At 38.3% G+C, this 27,579-nt stretch overlaps 1 protein-coding gene across 1 annotated transcript; it reads right to left on the reverse strand.

The window, feature by feature from the left end:
- Nucleotides 1–1,981: 1,981 nt before the first annotated feature.
- fndc4a (fibronectin type III domain containing 4a) lies at nt 1,982–26,869 on the reverse strand. The gene is made up of 6 exons (XM_033991042.2): nt 26,405–26,869; nt 18,974–19,089; nt 15,105–15,309; nt 7,881–7,970; nt 5,015–5,148; nt 1,982–3,070 (listed from the first exon to the last, which is right to left on the reverse strand). The coding sequence occupies exons 1-6, from the start codon at nt 26,478–26,480 to the stop codon at nt 3,029–3,031; spliced, it is 663 nt and encodes a 220-aa protein (XP_033846933.1). The 5' UTR covers nt 26,481–26,869; the 3' UTR covers nt 1,982–3,028.
- Nucleotides 26,870–27,579: the final 710 nt, after the last annotated feature.

Here is a 27,579-nt window from a genome sequence, read left to right on the forward strand (position 1 = left end):
TTTATTTTTTTATTTTATTTTTTTCAACTTCAATTGTTTTGAGATTTTTGGTCTTGATAAATAGGTTTGTGTTTGTCTTTCTGTAGCAAATGCATTGACTCCAAAAATTGCCTCAAAATGTGATCAATAAAACCTCCTAAGCAAAACGTAATGGATTAACTGAGCGCTGCCCTCGGCTCAGACAGACCATCAAAAATCAAATCTCTGATCTTAAGACCTTTTCCTTCCTTAAATGAAACATGAAATCTAATCCATACTGTTGCTCTTAGAAATAGTTCCCAGCTTGCAGTGGTCGATTAGGGGCAAGGACACGCTGCTGTTTGCTCACATCAATACTGTGCTCTGGCCTTTTGCCAGTGAATGAATGACGCTCTTTCAGAAATATGCACCATTTTATAACTAGAATGGTAAATAAAAGTGACCTGATTTCTACAGAGATGTAGTGTTTATTTGAAAGAGAAAAACATCGGCAGAGTCTGGGCAGTGTCTGGTCAGAGTCTGGGCAAATCACTGCTGTTTGGAGCCATGTCGTTCTCTATAAAGCAGCAGGGAATTTTTATTTTTTATTTTTTTAACTAGAAACTGTATGTGGGCGTCTTAACATAGTTGCGAATTAAATTTGTCTAGTCTAAATTGCACTATAGTATGGGATATTTTTTCGAGATATAAATGAAAAAAGCAATGCCCGGAATGCTCCATGGTAAAGCATCAAACTTATCTTTCTTAAATCTATATTATGATTATGGTGTTTCTTTTGCTCAAAAATAACACAAAATTTGCCATTCTTAGTGTGAGCGGGGTCACCTCTCCTCAGACCTGATCCGTAACTCAGCCCACTGCTTTTCTCTATGATGATGGTTAAGTTTACACATCTCCACTGAGACAAGAAGGTGACATACCCTCCACCAGAAAAGTTACATATAGTGTACCTTTAAATACTTAATGTAATGTGATATTGATTGACATAGGAAATTATTAAAGCCTTGATGCACTTCTTTCCATAATCAAAACAAATATAAATATATCAATACCTTAATCACAGGTTACAAAATATTAATATTGAATGCAATGTGTGAAAACATATGGCAAAGCTCAAAGTAATCCAAAATACTCTATACACTGGTAAAACTGGCACATTAAAATGCACCGGTCTCCATAAGTATGAGATATGCCACTATTTATTCCAGGCTCATTGTTCTCTGCCATTGCCATAATTGCCTGCTGTGTCTCGGGATCCGCGCACAAACAGTCCATTTAGGATTCATAAGTGTGTAATTAATTGCTAAAGACAATTTTGAAATGGTTAATTAGCCTCAGATAAGGTGCCTGGTTGGCTCGTCGCTTCATATCGTGAGGCGTGTGGCTTTTGATAATGAGAATCTATAGAGAGCACTTTGTGGAGGGCAGGCTCTTTCTCATTGCTCTGCGTTACAAGATACAAACACCGGCACAGGTTTCCTAGATAGGATCTCCCTGATATAATATAATATGTAACATCAATCTTCATATATCTTTGTAATCCTTATGTAATCCATGGCCTACATAACCTGAGATAGTACAGACTTAGATTAAAGGCCATTGTACTCACCAACTCCCTGAATGCGCTAATCACTTTCTATATAAAGCTGTGTGGTATTCTCTGTGTTATACTTCCAATAAAAGTGTTCTCGTTTAAAGGCCAAGTGAAATGAACTTATTGAATTGGAGTTTTCTTGATAGATCCACATTCATAATGGTTTCATTTGACAAAAAGTGACAAGCCCTAGTGTGTTTTGAGACTTATTATAGTGAAACAAGGCTTTTGCCAGATATTTTTAGTATAGATTTTTAGCCCTTGCGAATAGTTGTTTAAATTAAAGTTTCAATCAGGCATGGTAGTCATAATATAATAGATTTCCATATGCATATCAGCCATTGCGTGATTTGGCAAACAATAAGATGCTATCTGTAAAAGTGTGTCCATAATTAAACTACATCTTTTGCTTCAGTTCTGACAGACCATTTATTTAAAAAAAAAAAAAAAAGAAGAAGAAGAAAAAAGTTTATTATTCCTTTGGGATGGATAATACAGTGTTGTTTCTTAATGGTTCATGGTTAATTTGCCTGGCAAGCCAAAACCACATGCTTTGACAATACATTACAAAGACAGAGTGTAGAAGGGACTGGCTGGTCAGGCAAGTACAGAGGCATGTCTAACGAGATAAACTGATGCATAACTGTTCACCAGAATACTGAAATTTAAAATTCAGATTTTTTACAGATGTGACCATAAACAAATTAAATCTGGACACACCCCTGCAACTTAATCTTCCTTTTCACCAACTAAAATACATAATAATATCTATCCCTCCTTATGTAATAATAAAAACATCAGGTTCACTCTGGGCTTTTCCTCCTCATTACTGTCTCTCTACACCACTACATGGCTGATCATACTGCCCTGAACACCTTATCTTATTTACAAGTGTGAAGTCTAATATAACCTTAAGGGGAAAGTGATGATGATGATGATATCACAGTACTGCAATACTTTTGTCCTCTAACTTTGTGTACACATCAACCTCTAAATTGCATGCAGCTTCATTTGGTGAAATTAAATAAATAAGCGGTATGACAATATATACAACTGAGTGTGAGAAACAACACCTTAACTCTTAAAAAAGTGCCCTTACATTGATCATCTGAAATGACTGTAACCTAATATATTACATTATTTTGCTGTCCAATTATCAGCTAATATACATCTGTCATAGGAAGCAATATACACAACAGAAGACACGGGCTATTAGCTAAATCACTTCTATTTGCTAATATCGTAGCACATGCAGTTATCAAAAATACACTGCGTATTTACAACCAGGCCTCCCAGAGATGACAGGTGTGTCTTGTATTGCAGAAATGTACAAAGCACCTGGCAAAGACATCCACGTTCATCGGTTGATCTGCTGCAATGGCGACCGTACATGCCACAGTCTTTTATTTCTTTTCACTCAGAAGGCTTTGGCGCAGTGGCACAGGACGGGACTTTTCAGACTTCAATAATGTTGATAGAAGGTACTGAAGGATGGAACTGGGAAAAAATAAAAAGTTTAAAAGTTGAGGCTTACATGTGCAATATATGATTGTTTAGCTATGACTGTTTGCTCCGTCTTTTTACAATATTGGGTTTTCTTTCCATACCTATAAATTCTCTTTCACCCAGCCTACCAAGTGCCAAGTGTGCAGCCCAACAACAACAACAACAACAACAACAACAACAACAACAACAACAACAACAACAACAACAACAACAACAACAACAACAACAAACTTTATTTATAAAGCACTTTTCATACAAGAAAAATGTAACACAAAGTGCTTTACAGTGCATTAAAATCAGTCCCACCCACCAAACCCACCCAACCACCCCACAGCCAAACAACCCAACCCCAACACATCAATAAACACAACCAGACAACCCCCCACCCCAACGCACACTCCCACCCCCCACCCCAACACATGTTAAAATACCTTTGGTTTCATTAAAATATGTTTAAGTGCCATAGGCTGGATTAAGATGAACCAGATGAGAGAGCGCCACCAGAGGAACCATCTGCACCAGGAGCAGGGTCACCCACAGCCACAGGACACCAGCCCAGGGCCCAGAGAAGAGATGAGGTCAAGACCAAACCTCCAGGGCCCACGAACCAGGGCCCAGTAGCCACAGCCAACCACAGCTCCCGGTGCAGAGGGCTCCTCAGAGGAAACACTGGCAAATCTAAAATTATTAAAAATAATAAAATAAGTCAAAGCTAAACAAGTAAATAAAACCATGGATATCAACATAAACACACTGGCCAGCCTAAATAAGCCTAAATAAATAGAGAAGTAAACTAAAGTGACAACCAGGCACGTTTTATAGTAACAAACCTTTCTATATAGTGTAATTGTTATTGTTCTCCCTGATGTAATAATAATGGCTTACACTTGTAATGCACGTTACAGACTTGGTGATGATAAGCTACTATTGTAGCCACAGCTGCCCTGGGGCACTTTCATAGTGAAGTGAAGTGTCTTGCCTAAGGACACAACCACTTGGTCCGAGCGGGACTCGATCCTCCGACCTTCGGATTGGGGGACCAACACTCTAACCACTGAGCCACTGTCGCCACTGTTTACATAGCATACATCAACTGACTTATTCTATGTCCTTTTCCTCATGTTTCTTCCATTGTTCTCTGTGAAACTAATGAGCAGATAAATTTGTTGTATGCAGTTCAGTCTGGGAGCAGCAGGCGCATGTCCTTTCTCCCAGTGCAGACGCTCTTGTTTATCGAGCCTCATGGCCTCATTATTGAGACCTTTTTAACAGTCCATGCCACATTCAAGACAACCTTCAGAGATCCCCCACAGTCAGAAACTCTAAATATTTAATGAGAAATCCAAATAGACAGATGAGCCTGGTCTGAGGAAATCCAAATGCATTACTTCATGACTTTGTTTGGAGCCAACGCACTTTTTACAAGTAAAAACAAATGCATTATTTATAATATATACCTAAACAATCAATCTTTTTTTTTTCTGGTAGGTCTACTTCCTAGACTGGATTCTGACTTTTAATTCCTCTTTTTTTGTTGAGTAATATATATTTTGATAACGATACAGATACACCCAATATTCACATTTTGCATATCTTCAAAATGACATTCACAATATTATATGGATAATCTGATATACCCACCTCTAGTTCTACATTGCCTCAAAATTCAAAAATGTGGGTGCAATATTGTGAGTGTTTAAGCTAATTAATATCATGTCAAGTTGAATTCAGAGCTTGAAGTTTAAGCTATGCTCTAAAATTTTCGAAGAGGATTTGCTCTTTTACTGTATTAGTTTTTAAAATGTTGAACTTGTCATAAGGCTAAGATGCATCTCATTCGTCCAGTAAGGGAACTCATTAGCCTATGTCAGCTGGCAGGCTCTGACCTCTCACTAAATTACCCCACTGTGACTCTTTGGTGACCCTTGCTCTCACCTTGCTCCGGAGTAGGCCCCCGCTGTGGTGTTCGGGCGTGCTGTGCTCAGACGATGGCTTGGCCTTCTCTTTGTTATTGCTGGAGTCATTGTCCTTGATGATGTCATACTGACGACAGAAGAGGGCAATCACAGCTACAAGAGGTGAGAGAGAAACACACTCAGTCACTGCGGCATCTGGCAAGGCAAGTTTATTTGTAAAGCACAATTTATCCATAAAGTAAACAAATTAACATAAATAATCATCATAAAATGAACATTAAAAGAGAAGTGCAGAATAAAACCATTTCAGTCATATGCACAGCTAAACAGAACTGTTGTGATCCTGGATTTAAACATTGTCAAAGTAGAGGCCTGTCTCACATCTTCAGGACGACTGTTCCAGGTTTTAACTGCATAAAACTGAAAAGCTGATTCCCCATATTTAGTCCTGACTCTAGGCACCGGCAGGAGGCCGGTCTCTGAAGTCCTCAGAGTGTGAGATGGTTCATGTGGAGATGTACTTTGAACCACAGGAGCCAGTGCAGAGACCTGACCACCTGGTTCTAGTCAGGATCCGTGCTGCAGAATTCTGGATGTACTGCAGCTGTCTTAAGGCTCATTTGGAGAAGCCAGTGAGCAGGGCGTTATAGTAGTCTAACCTCTATCTGCCCAATAGAGGAGAGTAGCGAAAAATGCAAATTATGCTCAAAATGTGATTTTTTTTTTTTTTTTTGTGAAAAATAAAATCATAATTGAAAGAACAGTGCAAGAAAGAAAGTAACTGAGTATGAAGATACTACTTTCATATGAACAATTACACACTTAAACATTAAATATATTTTCTTTGTAGCATTTTTCATCTCCAAATGCCTCCAAATTAGGTCTTTAGCGTAAATTAGGTCTCAGCGTAATGCTAATCTAAATTTAAATAAGAGGATATCATTAGGGAGTGATAGCACAGATTGACTAAGGAGAACTCAAGGAATCAAGAAGAGAAATGAAATACCAGACAGTATTTTATCTAGTGAGCCAATTACATATGCATTGGAGTATTATAGTTGTGAATCACTGTCCTTGATGCAGATTGGGTTTCATTTAAATGATGTGCAATTACATTTTATCAAGCTAACACACATTCATTTATAGACATTATAACACATTCATTATGCATAAACTATCTCTAGCTCAAACAATAGTGGACTTTTCTGGGCCAAATAGATTTTCCTCATTTACACATATATGCCAACTTTCTGAAAAGCAAGGATTTTCAAGTGTCTTTTGGGTCAAGTGTGTTTTTGATAAGGTTTTATACAACACTTATACAGCACCGCTTGTTTAATCTTCAAGTGAAACTGAAGTGCACTTTGCATCTTGTAGTGAGATAATGAAGCACAATGTATGAAAGCTTTCAAACAACAAATAAACCACATGGTTAATTTGTATGTTTTTGGTAATGACGCTGGCTTGAATACTCCATACACATGATATCCATACATTTTTCAGAATCTTTTTGAGTATTTTAGTTATTTGTTTTCAGTTATTGCATAGTCTAAATATTAAAGGACTCTTCTCTCACTGATGTTGAACTATGATAGAAAAAAAAAATAGAAAAACATGTCTATTCCTGGCAACTGTTTCTTTATGGTCCTCATCCAGCAAAATGCCTTTTAAAATATATGTTGTCTTTGTCTCGTACTGTGTCCTTGAGTGTCCTGAAAGACACTTTCAAATAAAATCTATTATTATTATTATTATTATTATTATTATTATTATTATTATTATTATTATTATTATTATTATTATTATTATTATTATTATTATTATTATTATTATTATTATTATTATTATTATTATTATTATATCAGCAATTGTTGGTCAGTCAAATATTTTTCCATAACATACTTTCACAATAATGCAGTAAAATAGATTTTCTTGAACTAGAAGATGTAAGATTGATTCAATATGGTTAAATATGAGTTTGAGTAAAATAACTTCTCTAACCCAATCCTTCCTGAGTTTGTGTTGAGTTTATGTACCCTGTGTACCCTGCCTTCTCTCATTATAAATGTTATTTAACAACATTTCTTTCAGTTGGGAGAAAAGCTTTGCTACTCACATCCAGTCAGACACACACTTTCCATTGTGCCTAGTCTACGCCATTAGGCAGCTCCCTCTGAGGAGCTCACAAACTTTTAGTGAGGAAGTGCTGAGATCCAGGGAAAGAAAGCATGATGTTAGTTTGACACGACGGCTCTGAAAAAGGCCAGAGGGGATGTCAGGCTTTTTTAACAGTGAGACTCGGGGCAGCAGGGCAGGGACCTAAACTGCAGTTAACAGGGAGGCTCCAGGTCAAGCTGTGGGTGGCTGAGGATTAAGCAGAAGCTATTGATTTTCAGCTCAGTGTAACGATGTGACAACAAGATAATTTACAGGTGAATCTGCCACGTCATATGCACCAGGAGTTCACAGAAGAGCTGATAATACATAATATTAAGATGGTAAAAATGTACTGTTTAAGATGGAAAAAAGTGCACTGTCTAACTGTGTAAATGGTGTGACGTTCCACAATATGGCATTAAAGCTATTGATCTTGCATTATTCAATTAAAGTGTTATTATTGCTAAATACCTTGAAAAATGTGCATTCTTACTGTGAACGAACTCATTTGTCTACAGATTTAACTTGTAACTTGACTTGCTTGCACCACCAGCTTGTCTCCATGGAGATAGGTAAGTTTAATGCCACACTGTAGAACATTCCAAGCACATTATTTTAGTGACTTTTTTGTACTTTATTAAATGCAGTGAAACAACTATACCCACTGAATGCATCTTATCAATGAGCATATGTACAGTAAGAATGAATAGTACTGTGTGAGTACCTACCCGCCCACATGACCAGAACCACCACAATAATGATCATCTCTCCGGTTTGGAGGTGTCTTGACTTGTCCAGGCCCTGCACTGTGGGGTCATCTGGAAACCAAAGAAGCTGTACGTAATAAAAAATTCAAACAAAATAAAACTGGAATAGATGATTTAGTCATAATTTCCAGGTAATGTAAGTGTCAGTTACAGAAAGCCAGTTCAGATCCGTGTCAATTCATTTATCACCAATGATGCTGCTGCATTTAACAAAAAGTGTAGCAGTGGGAGAATGTGCATTACCACATATTAATCTTGTAGCATTAATCCTCCTCTAAGTGGATTGACTATAGGCTCTTTCCCACTCTCCAAACTATCTCTCCATGGACCTGATCCAGACCAGCACTCTGCCCAATTGAATCTTTTAGTGAAACCAGTTGTCAGGACACTAGCTCCAGTGAATACTACGGCTTTATTTATGCAGCATCAATGGTACCATATTGTAAATTTGCAGTCATCTTTTGAAATATGGTTCAGAGGCTTCAAGAGCACGCATATGGTTTACATTTTTAAACTTATGAGCACTATCAAGGATTGTTTTGTAATATGTATTTATTTGAACTTATTTTAAGCTCCCGGTTTTACCAATGTCACAAACCTCAAACTGATAAGGCATTTCATGGATTTAAAAATCATGCCATGCCAACTGTTGTCCTTTCTAGAATTATAACTTCCATTATTCTTGCCAATCTTAGAATTCACCAAAATATATATAGTATTAATATAAAGTATTTTACTTACTACACGACTGTCTATAAAGCATGTAGTCCATGACAGAAGAAAACCCAGCACTATAAGACAACTGACCTCTCACTTGTGTTTAAGGTCGTTATGTGAGAATCTAATGTAAGGTTCATCTCTTGTATAACTTCCTGTCTCTGTAGATGAGGTAATATGGACCTAAGAATTAATCTCAAATGTCAGGTGAAGACTGGGCTCTACACTGACCATCACAGCCAGTTTATTAGTACATCATCATTACCAGACTCTATCTCAACCATAACCCACATAAAGAAGCTCCCATCCTTCTGTCATGCCACTAACAAGGCTTTTTAAATACTCATTATTTGTGCTGTCAAGATGTTTGAAAATATCACTTGGAATGCAGTAGTAGTAGTAATAGTATAGAACACTGTACAAAAATAAAAGCATATCATTATTTTATGTTGGAAGATTTTAAGTTGACCTTGTTTAAAAATATTTATGTTCAGTTAACATATTTAAATGGAAAAAGGTAGGCTGACCGACCAGCCTCAGGTGTATTCTCATACTTCTCCACTAGGTGCTATCTATGTTACTGCACAGGTTTCACATCTGCTACCTGGTTAAAAAAAAAAAATCAAACAAACTTATAGATGGTAGCTTTTTTATATTATGTTAGGAGTAATATTTCATTTTTTGAGACTATATGGAGTCCAGTGTCTACATTCTACACCGTATAGTGATACCGGAGCAGATGCTTTATTGTTTAAATCTTTTACTGTTAGTTGTAAAAAGAAATAACAATGTTTCAACACACATTTAATTTGAAGTCCCAATCAAATTAAATGAGCGTTGAAACACTTTTTGACCTCTTAACACTACTTATACGTCCACCAGCTGGGAATCACTCCAGTAATTGCTTGGTTTCATCACAATAATCTCTCAGACAATCATATTTAATAGAGATGGGGGTAACTAAAATGAAGATTGTTAAGTGCATCTTTGTAGTAATACAGTATACCAAGTACTTAGTCACTAATAGAAGTGATCAGGCTAAAACATTTGTAAATTTACCTTTCTTTGGCTTAACCTGGGCTCCACATGAACACACACGTGCTTAGGCTCACACAGTCTTTTACAGTACACATATGCACCATGTCTCCTGAAGCATGTTTGATGCATAGCCCCACTTCAAACAAACAGCAGTCTCTTCTGATGACCTGAATGGGCTGTGTTGTTATCATACATATTTCATATCTCTATTTCTATACTTGCATAGGCTTGAATTCTGTGCTTTCTTCAGATCTCACAGAGGCAGAGGGCCTTGTAGAACCTCCACCGCACCACTGAATTAATGAGTTCACCTCACTCCCCAGCCCTGTCCAGAGTCCAAATCCCTGGATGTTGTTTGTGAACCATGTCTAGAATTCTTGCGATAACAAACTAGGGCTTCTGCTCCACTGTCATATAGATGTGTTAAGAAACAGCAACAACAGATGCATCGGCTTGTACAGTATAATGACTTACAGAAGTAAACATGATGGAAAAGGTGCTATTGTCCAATACAGAGATGTGTGGATCAGTCAGTTTTACATTTAAAATTGATTAAAGGTGTACACTTTTTGTGAGAATTTTAGAAAAGGCTATTTATGCTTTCCAGCTTAATATTATATGTGTAGAACTGTTAAACCAGTTCTACATTAAGGTGTCTTCTCAGAAAAAGCTGATATTTCAAAACTTGTCTCTGTTGCACTATAAAATACTATTGGAAACTTACACCTGGTGAAGTTTCCATCTTTGAACTGTATCTGCTTTCCTCCTGTGTCAAAGTGTGTGACAGCTCATGGGGCCACAGATGCCATCATGTCCGTGTTTGTGGTTGTCAGGGGCAACCGTTATATAACAATTTGATGTGACTGAAGAGTTGGTGAATAGTGATGTGTGCTGTTGTATAAGATTAGATGTGACACTCCAAATGGCATGTTAATTTCATTGAGTTGAAAATGCAAGCTGATAAGTTTATGATAGTTTATTGATGTCAGCTTGCGAAAATAATTATGTTTGGCAAAATGGCCCCAAAAGGCAAATGAGGAAAAAAAAAAAAAATCTGAACCAACTATATGAAACGAAATAGCCTATATAAGCTTTTCGAGCACTTTGTAATAAATCATTTAAAAGCTTCCTGTTAGGGAAAAAAAAAAAAATCCATGCCTTTGGATATATGGTTACATTTTGTACAAAAGCTAAAGACTTACTTCTAAATACCACAGTGTACTCTGGTTGTTGAGGTTGTGCGGTTTGTATTTGTTTTCTCTGTTTAATGCAATATTGTAAATGGAATAACAAAATATTTAGCAGCCAAAGAAATGTATATTAGCCTAGTACCAAGAAATTACTAAAATGTTTCTTCATGTTTCGTCATTTAGAGTGATCATACTGGGTTAGGGTGATACTAATGGCATTTCTATGGAATCATGCAGAATGGCAGATGTATTTCCAAACAGTCTTTTAGTTATCATGGTATCCCAATCCATGCTCTTATTACTGTGCTGTAAAATGCGAGCATTCTCCAATGGAATCACTAGCAGTTTTCTGTATAATGTTTGGCTGTGTTTATCAAATAAAAGGTTTAGTAAGGTTTTCTCTCTATCCCCAAATAGACCAGTCTTCAGTCTCCACACACCAAAAGTTTATGACTCAGAAAGAGGCTGCCGTTTTGGGGCTTTTTTGTTACATAACGTTGGTGCTTTCCTCTCCGGGCCCAAAGTGGAACAGCTCATTTATGTGTAGTTGTTGTTGTTGTGAGCCTGGTCTGATGTACCAATGCTTTTAGGCCCACACAGTAAAGCACAGAGCCAACAGAGTTAAGAGCAAGTCACTGGAAGATTCTGGAAATGTACACCTCTGTAAGTGTGTGTGTGAGTGTGCGTGTGTGTGTTTATGTGAGGGGCACAGGGCTTTGAGCCAGCAATTCATTATCCATTTATTCAAACCTCCTCAAGCATGACAGCCAGGCATCTCCAAATATGAACATTTTATGTAACTTTATCTGAATATGAATTCTTGGAAGACACTGCACTGGCAACAGCACCCTTTCCTTTTCTTTCCTTTTCTTGTTGTTCTGTATTTATAGCACTAGCAGAAAATAATTACTTATTTTTACATTAGTATGCCAGGGAAAATGTACGATCTGAAAGTAGTTAATTTTTTATATTATTGTCAAGAGTTGATGATGTGAAAAAAGCATTGAACTAAACATGGAGTTAAGATGATTGACTGAGATTCAGGAGCCGGACCACGCCTCAACCTCCTCCTGCTCCTCTCCAGAGCACCACAGCTCACCTCAACCACACCTCTAATTACCCAGAAGTCCTATTTATACAATCCTGTCCTAGAAAGACTGTCTGTCTTCACTCGACCCCTCCCTCCCACCCGTGTCTCTTGGGGTGGAAGAGGGTAGATCCTGAATCAGGGCAGCTAACCATCTGAGAGAGCTCCCATCCTGAGTCTCAAGCCAGCCTCCGCATTTATTCATATCATCAATAAATACCTTTAATTGTTGTGGCATGGTCCTTGCTAGTGAATGTGAGTTTGAGTTGATCTGGTAGTGGTGGTAACAGTAGCTATGACCATTGCTATACTCATAATATACAGTTAAGTAATAATTACTTAATTTTTATTACTTTAATACTTAATACATATTCCTTGGAATTAATATGCTGTGAAAAAAATACTAAAACGTCAATTGCCGACAATATCTAAAAGTGACTGTTATAAAATTCTCTTGACGTTGTCGAGCCTTACAGTAAAATGCCGCGTGCGCAGTTGGCTATCATACAAAATTAGTGCTGGTTTATTGATGCCTTGTGTTTGACTTTGACCAAGAAAGTGTTTTCACTGATTTTATGGACTGGTCCTAGTGGTGAAAACAGGAAGCGCTGACGAAGGCCGTTCATAAAAGTGTTGCTTTCGCTGACTCAGGTTAGATACCATTATTAAACTGGCAGGACAATCCACGGCCAAAGACAGAGTCACCAATTCAAGTCTGACACGTTATGTTTATTTTTACGTAGAGTATTTCCTATTTACATTAGGAAATTGTTTAGACAGCTATACATTTTCAAGTGTCCAGGCAAAGTGCTGAGATTAAGAAACACTTTCACTACTTTTTAAAGAGGTCAAGATTGAGTATGCAGCATTAATCAAGATTTAGGGCCTCATGAGTCATCCAAGTAGGTCAGAAAAATAGTCCTTGTTTTTGTTTTTCACTCGCTCATATTATTTAATACATTTGATGACTGACCCAGATTGAAAAGTATATTTGGTAGAAAGTCCATACAATTTCTTATAGAGACGAAAGGGGAAGCAGTGACTCATTTGAAGTGGATTCTACCAAGTTTAGGTCAACCTCAAGTGATTATTTTATCTCCCACTGCTAATTGTCTGAAATCCTCTGTTAACATGCCTTGGCATTACATTAATAATAGTCTCATTACAGTCTGATTTGTCCTCATAAAGTGACAAATGTTCAGTATGTTTTAATGGATGACTTGACCTTTACAAAGGTTCTATAGTAATCAGTGAAGTAATTAGTTTGTATTCAACCTGCGTCCTTTAAAATCTATAAGGACATCCATGAAACTAGAGGTTGTTTATTTTGCAGTAGCTTGGACTTACCTTTAAATAGTTCTGCAAATGATTTTTTAACATAGACGTGTTTGTTATTTGTTGTATAACCAAGTCTCATTGTAAATTTTGCATTGTATAAAACATTTCTTTTGCATGTGCACTTCTGTTGCCCTGTACCCCTGACAAGTTGCCCTAGTAGCAGCATTGTAAGTCAGGTCAAATAAAGCATCTTGTAACCACATTTTAACTTAACCTTAACCAACTAAACTACTATCATAATCAAGTACAATTTAATCAAAAAAAGATATAATTTAATGGCTCTTGTTACCAGAGGGAGTTTGACATAGTGCACCTTTATGCTGACTGGGCTTTAAACCTTATTCATCTGGTCTATGTATCCTATATCCATTTAACATTCCCTTTGTCACAGTCAAGTGCCTCCTATAGAAAAGTAAACCAATTTGCGATAGATAGATACCAAGCACAACCAAAAGCCTGCAAAGCCCCCCTCTCTTATACATATAAATCAATGGTGCTTTTATATTTCCTGCGTACGGCCTCTATAATGTGATTACCTTGCTGAATGTAAAGGTAGCCTGGAAACCCTCTTCCATATTAAACATCCACATGAAGCAGGATCATTTGAATTTCAATAGACTTCTGTGAGTTTCGTTTCCTTGGATCAATATGTGTGTTTTCTGAGTCGACCACAATCCCATTACTTTACTGTAAACTTTTAATTATAAAATGTGACACACTGCAATAACTGCCCATTCTGCAGTGTTTGGAAAACAGTACTCAAGGACTCTATTGAAAAGCATCTTATTAAATGCACCTTGGTTTGAATAGTGTGGTAAAAGTTTAGCTATGAAGCCATTTATGAATTATTTGTTGATTTAGCCACTATTTCTATGAAGTGCATCAAATAACTATAATTTTCCTTGTTCAAAATATTCACATTGAACCAGGACTATGAACTGTCAAAGTGATGAATCAATCACATGCATTTCAGAACATATTTGAGGGCAAAATTACAGCTTTGACAGGTTTTGTACAGTGGAGATGTGAAATTGTCATGATGTCTGTTTGTTGCTGTCCTCCTGTACTCTCTCTCTCCCCCCCCTCACCTGTCTGTCTGGAGCTGGGCGGAGTCTCCGACTCCTTCTGCTCACACCTGGAGCGCATTAGCGCAATCACCCTCACCTGTGGTGGCGCATAAGAAGACTCGGCAGACTGCACTCGGAGCCAGACTGTCCGCGTGTAAAACACTCCTGCCTTCGCCCGCTCCTGCCTCTACACTCCGGTACAGTCATCTCCCTCTGCACTGCCTGTCTTGGTCTCTGGCGTCCCGCCTGCCTCTTACCCTGGGTCCCACTCTTTGGACTACGCCGGCCCTGTCTGTCCTGGTCTCGTCCCCGCTCCCGTCTTCACTCCAGCCCCGGCTTCCCGTTCCCGACCCGCTCTCCGTCCGTCCTGCCTGCCTCCTGTTTCCTGGGTCCTCGTGTGTGTGTCATTTGAACTGTTTAAGACTTTGATTCACAAGACTTGTAAATAAACACTGTCAACCTGCTCTGAGTCCGCATACTTTGGTCCTGACCCGCACCGTTACGACAGAAATTTTGTTTTCTAATGTCATACGTATTTCTCCTACTAGTCCTAAGTAACTGAAGTACTTGCAACTCATATAGTTATTTTGATTGCATTGTATTTAATCTTGTGGTTCTATAATGCTTGCAAACACATTTTATTGTAAGTATATATACACAGTCACAATTACAGCAGTACAGTGACAATACCCTAGTGCCCCATATTGTTGCATCCTTAAATGTGTGATGTTTGACGTAGTTTTCTCACCTTGATTGGAGCTGTTGGATGGGAAGCGGTCAGTCTTCTTGAGCGTGCGGAAGTGGACCTTCTTGCTGGCCTGGCTCTCTCCGTACAGGCCGATGGACTGCACCTGGATTATGTAGTCTGTCTCCTCCTCCAGGTCCCAAAGCACACAGGTGCGACTGGTGGTGTTTACCTCCCGAATGAAGCGCTGCATGTGCCCATCCTGCCTCTGGAAACACGCACACAGAGACAGAAGAAGGGATTTTAGGAGATAGGATTACCATGGTGGTTTTCTGCAGTCAAAAGAACAGTGAGCATAAATGGGGGCAAAGAGTGGGGAGAGACAATCAGTAAATAATCAATCTGAAGACCAGCACATAGCCTTGTAAATAACACATAAAATAGGACATAAAATAGGCCTACTATCATCATAACCATATAAAAAGGAGACATTTACCTCACATTTCTCTAATAATTAATAGTATAAATATAAAAAAAATGAGAGTTGTTGTTAAATTATACTTCTATTGGATATTAACTGCTAACCCATACCATGTTTAGAGCACCATCTTACCTTTTATTGTTTTTAAAATGCTATATTCGCCAAAAACAATGTATTAACATGCTTCACTTTCATTTTTGAGTCCCCCTCCCTTTGTACCTGCACTAAGTCACTCTCCTCCACAGCACTGTCACAAAACAATGCATCCTGCTACTGAAACTACTGCACATCATATCAAGTTTTATATAACATGTATGGATGTCATCTAAAACCTCTTCAGGAATGTTTTTGGTGAATATTCTTACATGGGAGAAGGCAAAAAAAAAAAAAAGTTTTGAAAAATAACATTACAGTCTTATGCATAGATATAGACATTTCAGTTTTCCATTATGGGATCGCCAAAGCCAAGTCATCTGCTGCCTATTGGGCTGTGATTTGCATTTTGATTTGACTTAGGGTGTCCTTCCTGATGAAGCTCTTTCACGGTGTTTACAAAAGTAATTTTCACACACACAATGCAACACACAGCTCTTCACCAGACATTATCCTGATGTTTGTGCGAATGTGTGCACCAGACTTATCCTCCTAATATCTTATGCAGAGGTTTAACTGCGGCGTGCACCAGGTGCGCCAATCAGCTCAATGGGCACAACACGCACAAACACAGAGACAAAGGCAACCAAGATGACTCCTGACCAAGAAGAGGACAGATATGGATATGGTTCAGTGGATACAGATATCATTGTATAGTGCGTAATGCGGTGAACAAACTGTGACTCAACCTGTGATTCATATTATTTATTTATTGCTAGACCGGGATCGTTCATTTGAGTATTTATTTAGCCTATTTTATTTATTTATTTATTTATTTATTTATTTATTTATTTATTTATTTATTTATTTAGTTGTGACCAGTGTCCTAATTTATTTTTCATTGGACTCTCATGGCAATTAAAAGAAAAAACAAAAACAAAAACATAAATCGATCTGCAATTTTGCCTTATTATAAAATCTTTTAATCGCCCTCTTTATTGTGCTGATTATGAATGTATAGGACCTTGTTTGGCCTATATCTAACACACACACACACCTATAATCCCCACACACTCAGTGCCATCCAGAGCTAAATCACACTGCATTAGCGGAGGCGCATGAACGGCTCGGGAGACGTGTGGGGAAACTCAGGCTAAACTGTCAACAGTAACTAGTGCAGCCGAGTCCCAGGCAGACCACGAACTACTTTGAGCAGAATTCAAGGCAGAATAACAGGACATGAACAGAGACACAGCGCGCGCAGTGGTGCATTGGAACCAGCGCTGCATGTGAAGAGAAGGTGATCTTGGTCCGCAGCAGGCGCACCTTTTCTCGTAAAGCCACGTGGAGCCCGGGGTGTCTGCTGTCTGGATTTTAAGGATATGAGAGTGGCACATCAAAGCCCAGCTTGCAAAAAGCAGCTGTCCAGTGTAAGAGTTTACACTTATCTACTCGGCGTAATTTCATAAGCATTTGCAGCCCTCCTCCTTGTCATGATAAATAAGACCACCAGCTAATGAACTTATTTTTGGCTACATTTTCTCTGCCTCAAAATCGGGCATTACAGCATTCACTCCAGGTTTGGCAAATTAAATGCTTTTGCAATTCTGTCATTATGCAAGCAAATACCACTGAGGCTGAGAATTTTCCACACAGACCTTTCCTGTCCACAAAACGCTCAGTAGCCCTATAGGTTACACTTACTGCAACCTTCTTTTCAGGCAGAAGTCTGAGTGTGCAGCATGTGAGGAGGTCGTATTCTCTTCTTTGATGGCGTTTTTATGGTTAATTTTCTTGACGCATCATAAGCCACAGATCATGCCCAACAGCCGGTTCTGCTGACGTGTGTGAATGAAATTGTCAGGACCTGATCCTTCTGAGATTCTCCACACTTTATCCGGTGGTGATATGTGGAAATAGATATATAGATTTTTATGCATGATTTCTGAATATTGAAAGAGACAGTCTGTACTTACTTGAGACAGTGATGAATGGTGCACTAAAAAAATAAAAACATGTTACAAAAAACACCATATCTCAGTAAATGGAGTGTGACAATGAGGAAGCGAGGTGATCAGACAGAACATGTTAAGGATCCGTGTAAACAGCACCTAGATTGCTCTGTTACACTAACAGTTGGCACCTCGTTCTCACCATATGGAGTCTGGGCTGGAAACTGAAAAGTTGTCTTGTGAAAGTCTGGTAAGTTTTGAGTAAACACTTGGGGGCATGGACGTTCAAGACAGTTTTATTTATTGACCTTTTAGACTGTTGCTTGTGCTATTTTTGGCCACGAGCAATAAGAGATTTTTCACTGCTCTCTGCACCCTCAGCCCATCTGTAAGAGCGGGGCTATGCCAGATGTCTTTAGCTTTATTGTCCAATTTCATCAAGGTATTCATAGAAAATGGTATAACTTTAAACAACGGGGAATGCTGTTGTAGGCCTAAAGAGTCTAACGAGTTAAATTAAAATGGTGTTCTATATAAACTATCTGACCTTGCCTGGAATCCTCCACAGTATGGTATTAAACTCATTTACTAATCTTATCTTGCTGCTATTAAATTACAGCTGTTTTATTGGTAAAAATATACAGTGGAAACTACTACTATAGAGTTTGCCTATGTTCAACTCTGACCTGTAACTTGGCCTGTTATCCTCTGCTGATCTCCTTGACAACAGGTCATACTGTCATATTGTGGAGCATTCCAACACCAAAGTTACGTAGTGCACCTTTGAGCTGCTTGGCAATATCATAAAGCAAAACAGATCACACCTCTTTGCAACTTAACGTTCATATATCAGCATGGGCTTGTTGAATTAGTTTTGTTGCATAGGGGCAGGGGAGCCATATGGTTTTCAATAGCTCTTGTACAAAGTTGGTAAAGATGTTGTGTCCTTTTTGTTCTCTCAGTAGCTGTTCCATTTATTGCTCTGCATTCAGACTGCAGCCCGATAGTCACTCTTGACAAATCAGCGGAGCCACATCTCCTTTTGACTTGGGGCTTAGCAGGCACTATGTATTCCATGCAAAACAACAAGTTACTAAAAATACACACTGCAATGGAAGCAAATGTGCTACGCAGACCAATAACTTATAAAAACATTCAAGTTTGATAATTTGTTTGCGGTGTGCCACAGGATTTGGTGTATCTCTGTTTACCTGTTACTGGGAGACAAGCCAGGACATTTCAGCACAATATTATGAAGGCTCACGGCCAAACCACAAGATTTGCCAAAATTGAACTCCTGCAGTTTTCCCCTTGAAATTATTCAAAATGAGGACATAGTGTCGCAGCCTTGGCCTTTACAATCCACCTTTAGTCTCAGTTGAAGCTAAAACAAAGAGGTCTCATACTTGCTGAGAGATGGAGAAGCCGATAATTGTGTCTCCCTCTGGAACGTCCCAGGACACAGTCGCGGAGTCGGACCGTAGGTGCATGACGGACACATTGACGGGAGCTGGGGGCCGATCTGAAAATAATATACAAAAAATACAAAATGATCAATCAAATCAATCAGGAAGTATAATTTATTTGTCAATTTAATGTTAAAAGATTGGGAAATATTCAAAATCTGGTTTATTTCACAAAACGATGCATTAATTGATAAATGTAGTATGTAAAGGTGCACTGTGTCATATTTCTGGTGTTGGCTATCTGCTTGTTTCCATGGAAATGAATTGCACATGATTTTTATTGCTCAAAAATATTGTTACATGCACTACAATCAGACAAGTATGTGGCAGACTTCCCAGAAAAGTTACATAGTGCATCTTTAACTGTAACTTCAGTGTAACTTGCAACCAGTTATAAGCTACAAGAGTATATGCCTTTAAAATACGATTGCACTTTATTATAATCTGAGAATGCACGAACAAAATCACTTAAACAGTTCGACATCTTTTAACTGCTTTTGTACATTATCACTACCTTTTCATTAGAGTATTTTTCTATCTGGTCTTTTTAAGGCCGATGAATTGGCCACACTGTGAATAGTACAAAGGCCTTTAGCAGAGACCCCAGAGACAGAAGGTGACAGATCTTTCTATAGCAGTAAGACACTCGTAGCAATGGCTGCCTCAGATGGCGAGGGGAGATGGGATTGTGGGTAGAACAGGGCCCACAGGCTGTCCTCTGGGCTTTTGTTGTTAATGCCTCTCTAATGGGTTTTATATGTATCGCACTAAAAGTAACTGACGCAATGTGAAATGTCTTCAACTGACATGTATGAGAAGAAGGCACTGAATTAGATCCACTCTTTTCAAAAATGGTACTTTTTCTCAAAGTTGCATTTTTGTAAATTTTGTAACTTCTTAGAACCGTTATGTAAAAGACCAAATCTCTAGTTTGCTGCTTTTGCCAAATAATAGAGTAACGCAGCATAGTGGAGCAAGTCTAACCTTAAAATATATTGCATTAAACAGTAATAAAAAGTAGCACAAATTGAGCCGCAAGAGGTCATAAATCTGTGTACTCTTTGTGCCAGTCCCATGCCTGTATAAATGGAAAGGGGTGCAATGGAAAATGAAAAGCCTATATATTCCATTTGATGTGACAACTTCAACAGAGAAGTGAGTTGGTTGATTGAGTTTTATTTTTCCTTGAAACCCTTGATCTCTGAATCCAATTATTTTTACTTGCAGAACTGTATATCTTCAAAAAGATGTCTTGTTAATTTGCTCACAGAATATGCCATATATCAGGGCTATGCAATTAATCAAATTCAATAAAAAAATCTATCAACATGGATCGTTTTAATGGAGAGATCCACAACCAATCTTACATTAGTAAAAGCTGAATTTACACATGCTCTCTCCGGGTGGGTGGTGAGTCTCTGCCCCAAGTGGAGGAGTTCAAGTATCTCGGGGTCTTGTTCACGAGTGAGGGAAGGATGGAGCGTGAGATTGACAGGCGGATCGGTGCAGCGTCTGCAGTGATGCGGTCGCTGTATCGGTCCGTTGTGGTAAAGAAGGAGCTGAGCCGGAAGGCGAAGCTCTCGATTTACCGGTCAATCTACGTTCCTACCCTCACCTATGGTCATGAGCTTTGGGTAATGACCGAAAGGACAAGATCGCGGATACAAGCGGCTGAAATGGGCTTCCTCCGCAGAGTGGCCGGGCGCACCCTTAGGGATAGGGTGAGGAGCTCGGTCACACGGGAGGAGCTCGGAGTAGAGCCGCTGCTCCTACACGTTGAGAGGAACCAGCTGAGGTGGCTCGGGCATCTGCTCAGGATGCCTCCTGGACGCCTCCCTAGGGAGGTGTTCTGGGCATGTCCCACCGGGAGGAGGCCCCGGGGAAGACCCAGGACACGCTGGAGGGACTATGTCTCTCGGCTGGCCTGGGAACGCCTTGGGGTCCCACCGGAGGAGCTGGAGGACGTGTCCGGGGTGAGGGAAGTCTGGGAGTCCCTGCTTAGACTGCTGCCCCCGCGACCCGGCCCCGGATAAGCGGAAGAAAATGGATGGATGGATGGAATTTACACATTGAAAGCAGAAATTTGACTAATATGAACTGTCATTCCAGTTCTTGTTCATGAAGTTAATATTAAAAAACACTTTATTTTGTAAGAAAAAAAATGTATTAGTCATATACATTTACCTAAACAAACCAAAAACTTATGGAAGTATGATTATTGAAACATCAGAGATAATACATGCAATAAAACATCTCTTATCTTTTTTAATACAAGTGACATCTCGAAAAGCAAAAGATGACATGAATTGCAAATTAATTCAAGTGGCCTCCCTTGAACAGTCTGGCTCTTATCTCTCTTTGCCTTTATCTCTTTCTCTGCTCTGTCTATCACGTCTGTCTATCGCATCACATAGACAATCAAGATGGCCTCCCTGTTCAGTCCAAAAGGTGACATTGAGGTGCACCGCAAGGCTAAGGGGTCAGACGTTGGCTATCGGTCTCCGGGTAGAGTCATCGGGCTGTTTAAAGCAGCATGTAGTGCGGAGGGTAAGGTCACAGACAAGTAGGCACACTTCTTCTCTGGATCATATCACAGGAGAAGATTGCTTTTGTGCTAATAGTAATAGAGTGTGGTGAGAAATGTGAGAGGAAATTCATTCTAGGGCTAAAGCAAAAGAAGCAATGCAGCTCGTGAAGACAGAGGTGAACAGGTCAAGCCTTTCTCATATTTGCTGTTAAACAAGAAGTCCTTGGAAAAATATGTTAATAAAGACAAGTAAAGCACATGGAATTGTATGAATATTTAATGTTGAATGAAACACTTATTTTGACATGTGGTGTTATTTCAGTACAAGAATACTGTCTGTTAGCAAAATAATACTCATTTAGGGCTGCAATGATCACTCATATCACATAATTAACAATGATCACATAATTGTGACCAATCTACTATTAAAATAATCGCTGATAAAAAGTTTTAATATGGTTCCTGTGCAGTTTAGTCACCTATATATTTGGAATAAGGCTACGTGACATACAAACTGGGATTGTTTATATTAGAGTATAAATATTTAGAGGTTCCAGTTTCATGATTTTTCCAGGTTATTAGTGCCATTTTGAGGACTCTGGACCATTTACAAGATGTAATATTATGTTCTGTGTTAATTACTATGGCAACAATTACTATTCAATTCTGACAGTCATGGACAGTATTAATAGCAATAACATAGTCATAAAATAAAGGTTTATTATATTTTTAGTTACATAGTTGTTATATTATCAATTAGTCTTGTTTTATGTTGCAGAAGAGAAATGGAAGTTGCACTTGATTGAATCTGCTTAAAAAAAACAACACAGCAACAAATACAAGCAAATTGTAGTAATAAAAATTAAACAGTCAAAATATTAAATAGAGATTTTTTATTTATTTTACTCTGCGGATAAAGGGAATCAATGACTTTGAAATGGCATTACAGTATCTAGTATATAGTATCCCACTGTGCACACTCCATAGAGACCCAATACATTTATTTAAGGCCTGGTACATTCATTCCCTCTGACTCTCGTCGTCCTTTAGGTAATGGGGGTTACAGACAGGTGCGAGTCGGCAAAACAGAGCCTCTACCCATGATGCATTGTGCTAGGGTCATTTACTGGTGATGGAGGAAGTGACAACTCAGCTGAAGTCAGCCATGGATCATCACTAATGTATAAGAAGCCTGTACCTATATGATGCTGTTTCTGTTACTGGCAGGTGGAATGGACAAGTGTATTCTCCACTTGAACACCTGTGTAAGGTGACTTTGTCCTGTGAATGGAGCAGAAATGAATGAGTCAGCATAGTAAATGGAAATGATTCATTTCCCTATAAAGCTCCAAAGCAATAATTTAATAACAGTCTAATTCCAATGTGGTTAAACCGTAATAAAGTAATATTTCTTGATTAAAAAGTCCTGAACTTGGAAAAAAGAGACCACCCCTGGAGGGTGAGGAAAAGATGATAAGACAGAGGATTCTATATTAGTGTCCCTTTTCCTTTTATTTCCCATGTCAAAACAATGTAATGTTCAAAGGCACATTATGAAATACTAAATGTTTTTGTAAATTCTGCAAATCATTTTGGTATTCATTACATTTTTACAGCACACAACGTATTCTGAATTTGTTTTGTCTAAGCGACTGGGGTGTTTTGTTATTAGTTACTTTTGCTAATGATTAAATCTAAGCTTTTTAAAATGTGTTTTATGTTCATATAATAATACATGTTAGTCCTTGATCAACACAATATGTTACATAAGACTTGTAATCAAACAGCAGCAGGTCTCCGTACCCGACCCACGTGTCAGAACAAATAAATGGTAAGAGCGTCTTGGGATACAGCCACATTCCAAGCATGAATCATAAACTATAGCGAAAGAACATTAGCTTCCCCCTTGAAGCGGAGAGCACAGACACTAAAATGGGAGGTATATCTTTAAATGTACGTTAAGGGACATGAAACACAATTATAGCCACTTCAGCCTGTAACGTCACACCACATATGTACTCTGCATTTGTGATGTGATGTAAAAAAAAAATAAAATAAAAAAAAGTCATTCATTGCATGTTTGCAGGCCTTGAGATCTTAGCAAGCAGTTTTGCATTCAATTCAGATAAAAAAATAAATAAATCATGGATAGATTTGCAAAATAGATAGATAGATACTTTATTAGAATTATTTAATTGCTATGGCTATAAAGAACTGATTCCTTGATGAGTTAACTTGAAACCCATGAAAATAGTGCTCTACTTGAGACACCAAGCTGTTAAGATAGACACCTGGCATGTTATTTATACTCCTCATAATGTAATTGTAGAGATATTATGTTATAAAGTAACATATGATTCATACTTGAGTCATAATTACGCTCCACTTGTGACAGTTGGAGTGCTGTTGAGGAACTTGGCTACATATGCTACACACTAGGGTGCAACATATTGTATAATGAGAGCTATAATTTTGAGCAACAACAGATTCTGACACTTGTGTATTGTTCCAACAGCTTGTAGATGTATTTTCATGTCAGCCCTGGGAAGTCTAACTAACAAATCAGCAGGAGGCCGACGCGCAGCTGCAAATCGCCTTGTGCAGCTCTCATAAGCTACAGAAGCAACAGTTTTATCTCTACTTCTGCTCTGTTCAAATCCATCCTGAATCTGTTCAACTCCCAACGACTTCTCAAGTGCTGCTCTTCAGATAAAGTTGGCATCTCTGTGTACTCCACCAAACTTTTAATACATAACACTATACACACTTAATTTCAATACTCAGAATAGCATTAGGATATTTTTATGTAACAGCCCGTGGTGCTAAGTGTGGATAATGAGACTAAACTAAAAAACAAATTATTGAACATTTGAGCTGGTTACAAGCTCAAATGTTGCAAGACAGGTCCACAATCTACATCCCTAGTCACAAGGGGTCAGTGAAAAACATTATTGTGACAGCTTTATGAATCAATCAAAAGAAAATTTGTATTTAAAATAAATTGACCTTCAAAGCAATGAGTTTTCCATTTATCAAACAAGTACAACACAACCTATGCCTCATTATGTATTTTTATTTATTTAGTTTTTATTATATGTATTTTTTTTATTTATTCTAATCTGTTGTCTTTTGTATGACCATGTTATACTACTGAGGAAAAAAAAAAAAAAAACATATACAAATACATACATATATAATATAAATATAAATACATATATTAGCTATTTCCCAGATAGAACTGCACTGATCACAAAGAAATTCACATGTCAAGGTATGAGGCAGCCTCTTAATGTGTAGTAGTCAATATTCATTAGAAGGAATAATATATTTTAAAAAGATCACAACAGTGCATTTTTTTCTAGGATTGTTTGTTCTGATAACTTGTAGTTGAAGCAAGCACAGTCTCATAAAAGCATTTTCCAAAAGTAGAAGCCTTGACCAGCCATGCGTGAAGCCCTGTGCCTTTCTCTTTTAGCGTTCCTCCTGTATACAAGAACTGACTGTGCTGTCCTGTCTTTATGCTCACATCTATCACAGCCAGAGGAGGTGCTAGCGTCAGGTGTGACTGTATGTATAATATATATGTAATCAGTGACAAAGACCCCAGGCTAATTAACACTTAAGGATTATATCATAGAGAAGAATGTAGAGGAACAGTTTCATAACAACAAGCTCAAGGTTAAACTCAGCATTGATCTGACGTCCAAACAAGTCTCCAGCAGTGAAGAAATTTAAAATGACATAAAATGATTGAAACAGACAGCGCCATATTTGACAGGAGACAAAATGATATGAGTAAACACTTCTTGCAGCTCTAATTCCATAAATCTATTTGTCCACAGTGTGTCACCAGGCTTACCAACACTAGATTGGCAATTTGATAGAAGCCCAGCCGTTCCAATGGACCCAATATCATTTTAATCCCTGTTTGTTTAACGCCTGAAGCACATCTCCAGATTAATTTTCAAGCATGATTGTCTCATCTAGCCCTGCAGATATAAACACGGGCAGTCCAATCATATTTGTCAGTCAAGTCAGCGGCAATAGATCTGACCTGTAACTTGGCCTAATGGCATCACCTGCTTGAATGAATGTTGAATGACTTGGAAATTTCTTGAAATCACCCATTTTTACCGTGTGCATGGAAAAATGTAGTCTACTCCACATGTTATCAGACCTACGACGATGCTTATTTATAGATGAGTTAATGTTTAGATATTTTTAAAAGCCTGTTTCTTCTTGCTCCTGCCAGCTCAATGAAGAACTCCACGGAGATCAGGAGAAGCTTCTTCAGACTCGGCACCAAAGATTTCAAAAGCTCAGAACCAAGACTGACATGCAGCCACACAGACAGTGAAGACAAGATCACAGGAAGCATCAGTCCTCCAGAGAATTCACCAGGAAGAGATGGGACTGAGATACCAATGTTCAGAAGAAAGAGGAATGTAAATGGGATGAGATGGTGATAGCCCACTCTACATAACACAGGCAGTATAAGCTGTATCACACTGCAGAGGCAGCTTAGCTAATTATTGCAACTGGTGGCACATGCATTAAGATAAGTGTACGTGGGTAATGTGATGGCTTTATAATAGCCTTACAATGTGTTGTAAAGTGCTGTCGCTGCAACAAAGCAACAGGATGTAAGAGCCAGGTGCTTCAGTGCTAAATTCAAGAGTGCGTAATTGTCCTTGTAAAAACATGTAAAATAAATTGTGTTTAATTCTTAAAGTCGGAACGTATTGGTTAAAAATAGATCAAGATCCTGACTTAAGTTGCCTAGTCACTCGTAAGACATACTTTCGTAAACGTAATGTTGCTTTGCTGTGTAATTATCCACTTACTTGCTCCCACCAAGAACACATCGGTGACAAAAAGCAACAGGATCGTAGAGTTGATCCAAACAAACAGACGTGCCATGTCTCCGGCGGCAGCAGCAGCAGCAGCAGAAGCAGCGGGATATTGGGGATTCTCTGTAAGTTCAAAAACGATTCTTACGCTTGAAGACTGGCTCAATGTCCGTAGTTCATCGTAACAACATCAGTGCGTGGTCTTCATTGAACGCGGGTCAATAAACAGATACAATGTCAAAGTGCGTAACGAGCCAAACACCTTGCGTCTTCATTGTCGCCCGGATTCCACAAGTCATCCGTCCATTGCTTTCCGTGCGTGACCGTAGATTCCCATATTCTGTCTTAAACCATCGAGCATCAGGTTGCAAAAAGGCGTCTTCTCTGTACGCGCTGCAGTGAGTTGGGGGGACGGGGACGGATTAAGCACCATGGACAGCGCCTCTAACTTCAGACAGTGGAGATTGGTTCATTCAGGGATGAGGGATGCGCAGAAGGTTTGGCCAATGGCGTCTCAGCTCCAGTGCGTGATTAGCATATCCAACATGAGTGATCACCCACGTGTCATCAGAACAAAAACTCCACAAGAGCTTTAGAAAACACTTACAGAACTGTTTTGTAAGGTTTGTTCTAAATATAGACTATGTAGTAGCAACTGCCTTAACTCTAAACCCGATTAAAGTAACTAAAATTCCCCTCCAATTTCGGGGATTTTGCCAACAAAAAGTAGGCTAGTAGCAAGGTGTTAACTAGGTGGTCATTTATAATCATTTTTTAAAAGAAAGAAACAGCCTGAATGATGTTATAAACTTTCAAATAATAGTATAAAGGAATATTTCTGAGTATTGTTATCAGGATCCAAATTTGTTTGCAGATTGGATGAACTGACCAGTAAATTATGAAAACTGTAGTAGTAGCAGTAATAATAATAATAATAATAATAATAATAATAATAATAATAATAATAATAATAATAATAATAATAATAATAATAATAATAATAACATTTGCCCTTTTTCAGTGCAGTCAAATTTAGTTGTAATAAAATATATATATATATATAACTTTTGCTACTAAGTTTAGCTGTATTCTTGTTATCAGTGATATGTGGAAATGTAACATATTCTTGCTGGTTCAAATTACACTTTACAATGCAACAAAGAAAATTG

The sequence above is a fragment of the Periophthalmus magnuspinnatus genome, chromosome 24 (genome assembly GCF_009829125.3).
Source record: "Periophthalmus magnuspinnatus isolate fPerMag1 chromosome 24, fPerMag1.2.pri, whole genome shotgun sequence".
Classification (NCBI taxonomy): domain Eukaryota; kingdom Metazoa; phylum Chordata; class Actinopteri; order Gobiiformes; family Gobiidae; genus Periophthalmus; species Periophthalmus magnuspinnatus.

What these genes read in the sequence shown, in the direction of transcription:
- fndc4a (XM_033991042.2), bottom strand. Translation starts at nt 26,480, where the DNA reads ATGGCACGTCTGTTTGTTTGGATCAACTCTACGATCCTGTTGCTTTTT. An exon ending in TGTGTTCTTGGTGGGAGCAA is followed by an intron (nt 19,090 to 26,404) that starts GTAAGTGGATAA and finishes TATTATTTTCAG; the next exon opens with ATCGGCCCCCAGCTCCCGTC. An exon ending in ATCCAACAGCTCCAATCAAG is followed by an intron (nt 7,971 to 15,104) that starts GTGAGAAAACTA and finishes TTTGGTTTCCAG; the next exon opens with ATGACCCCACAGTGCAGGGC.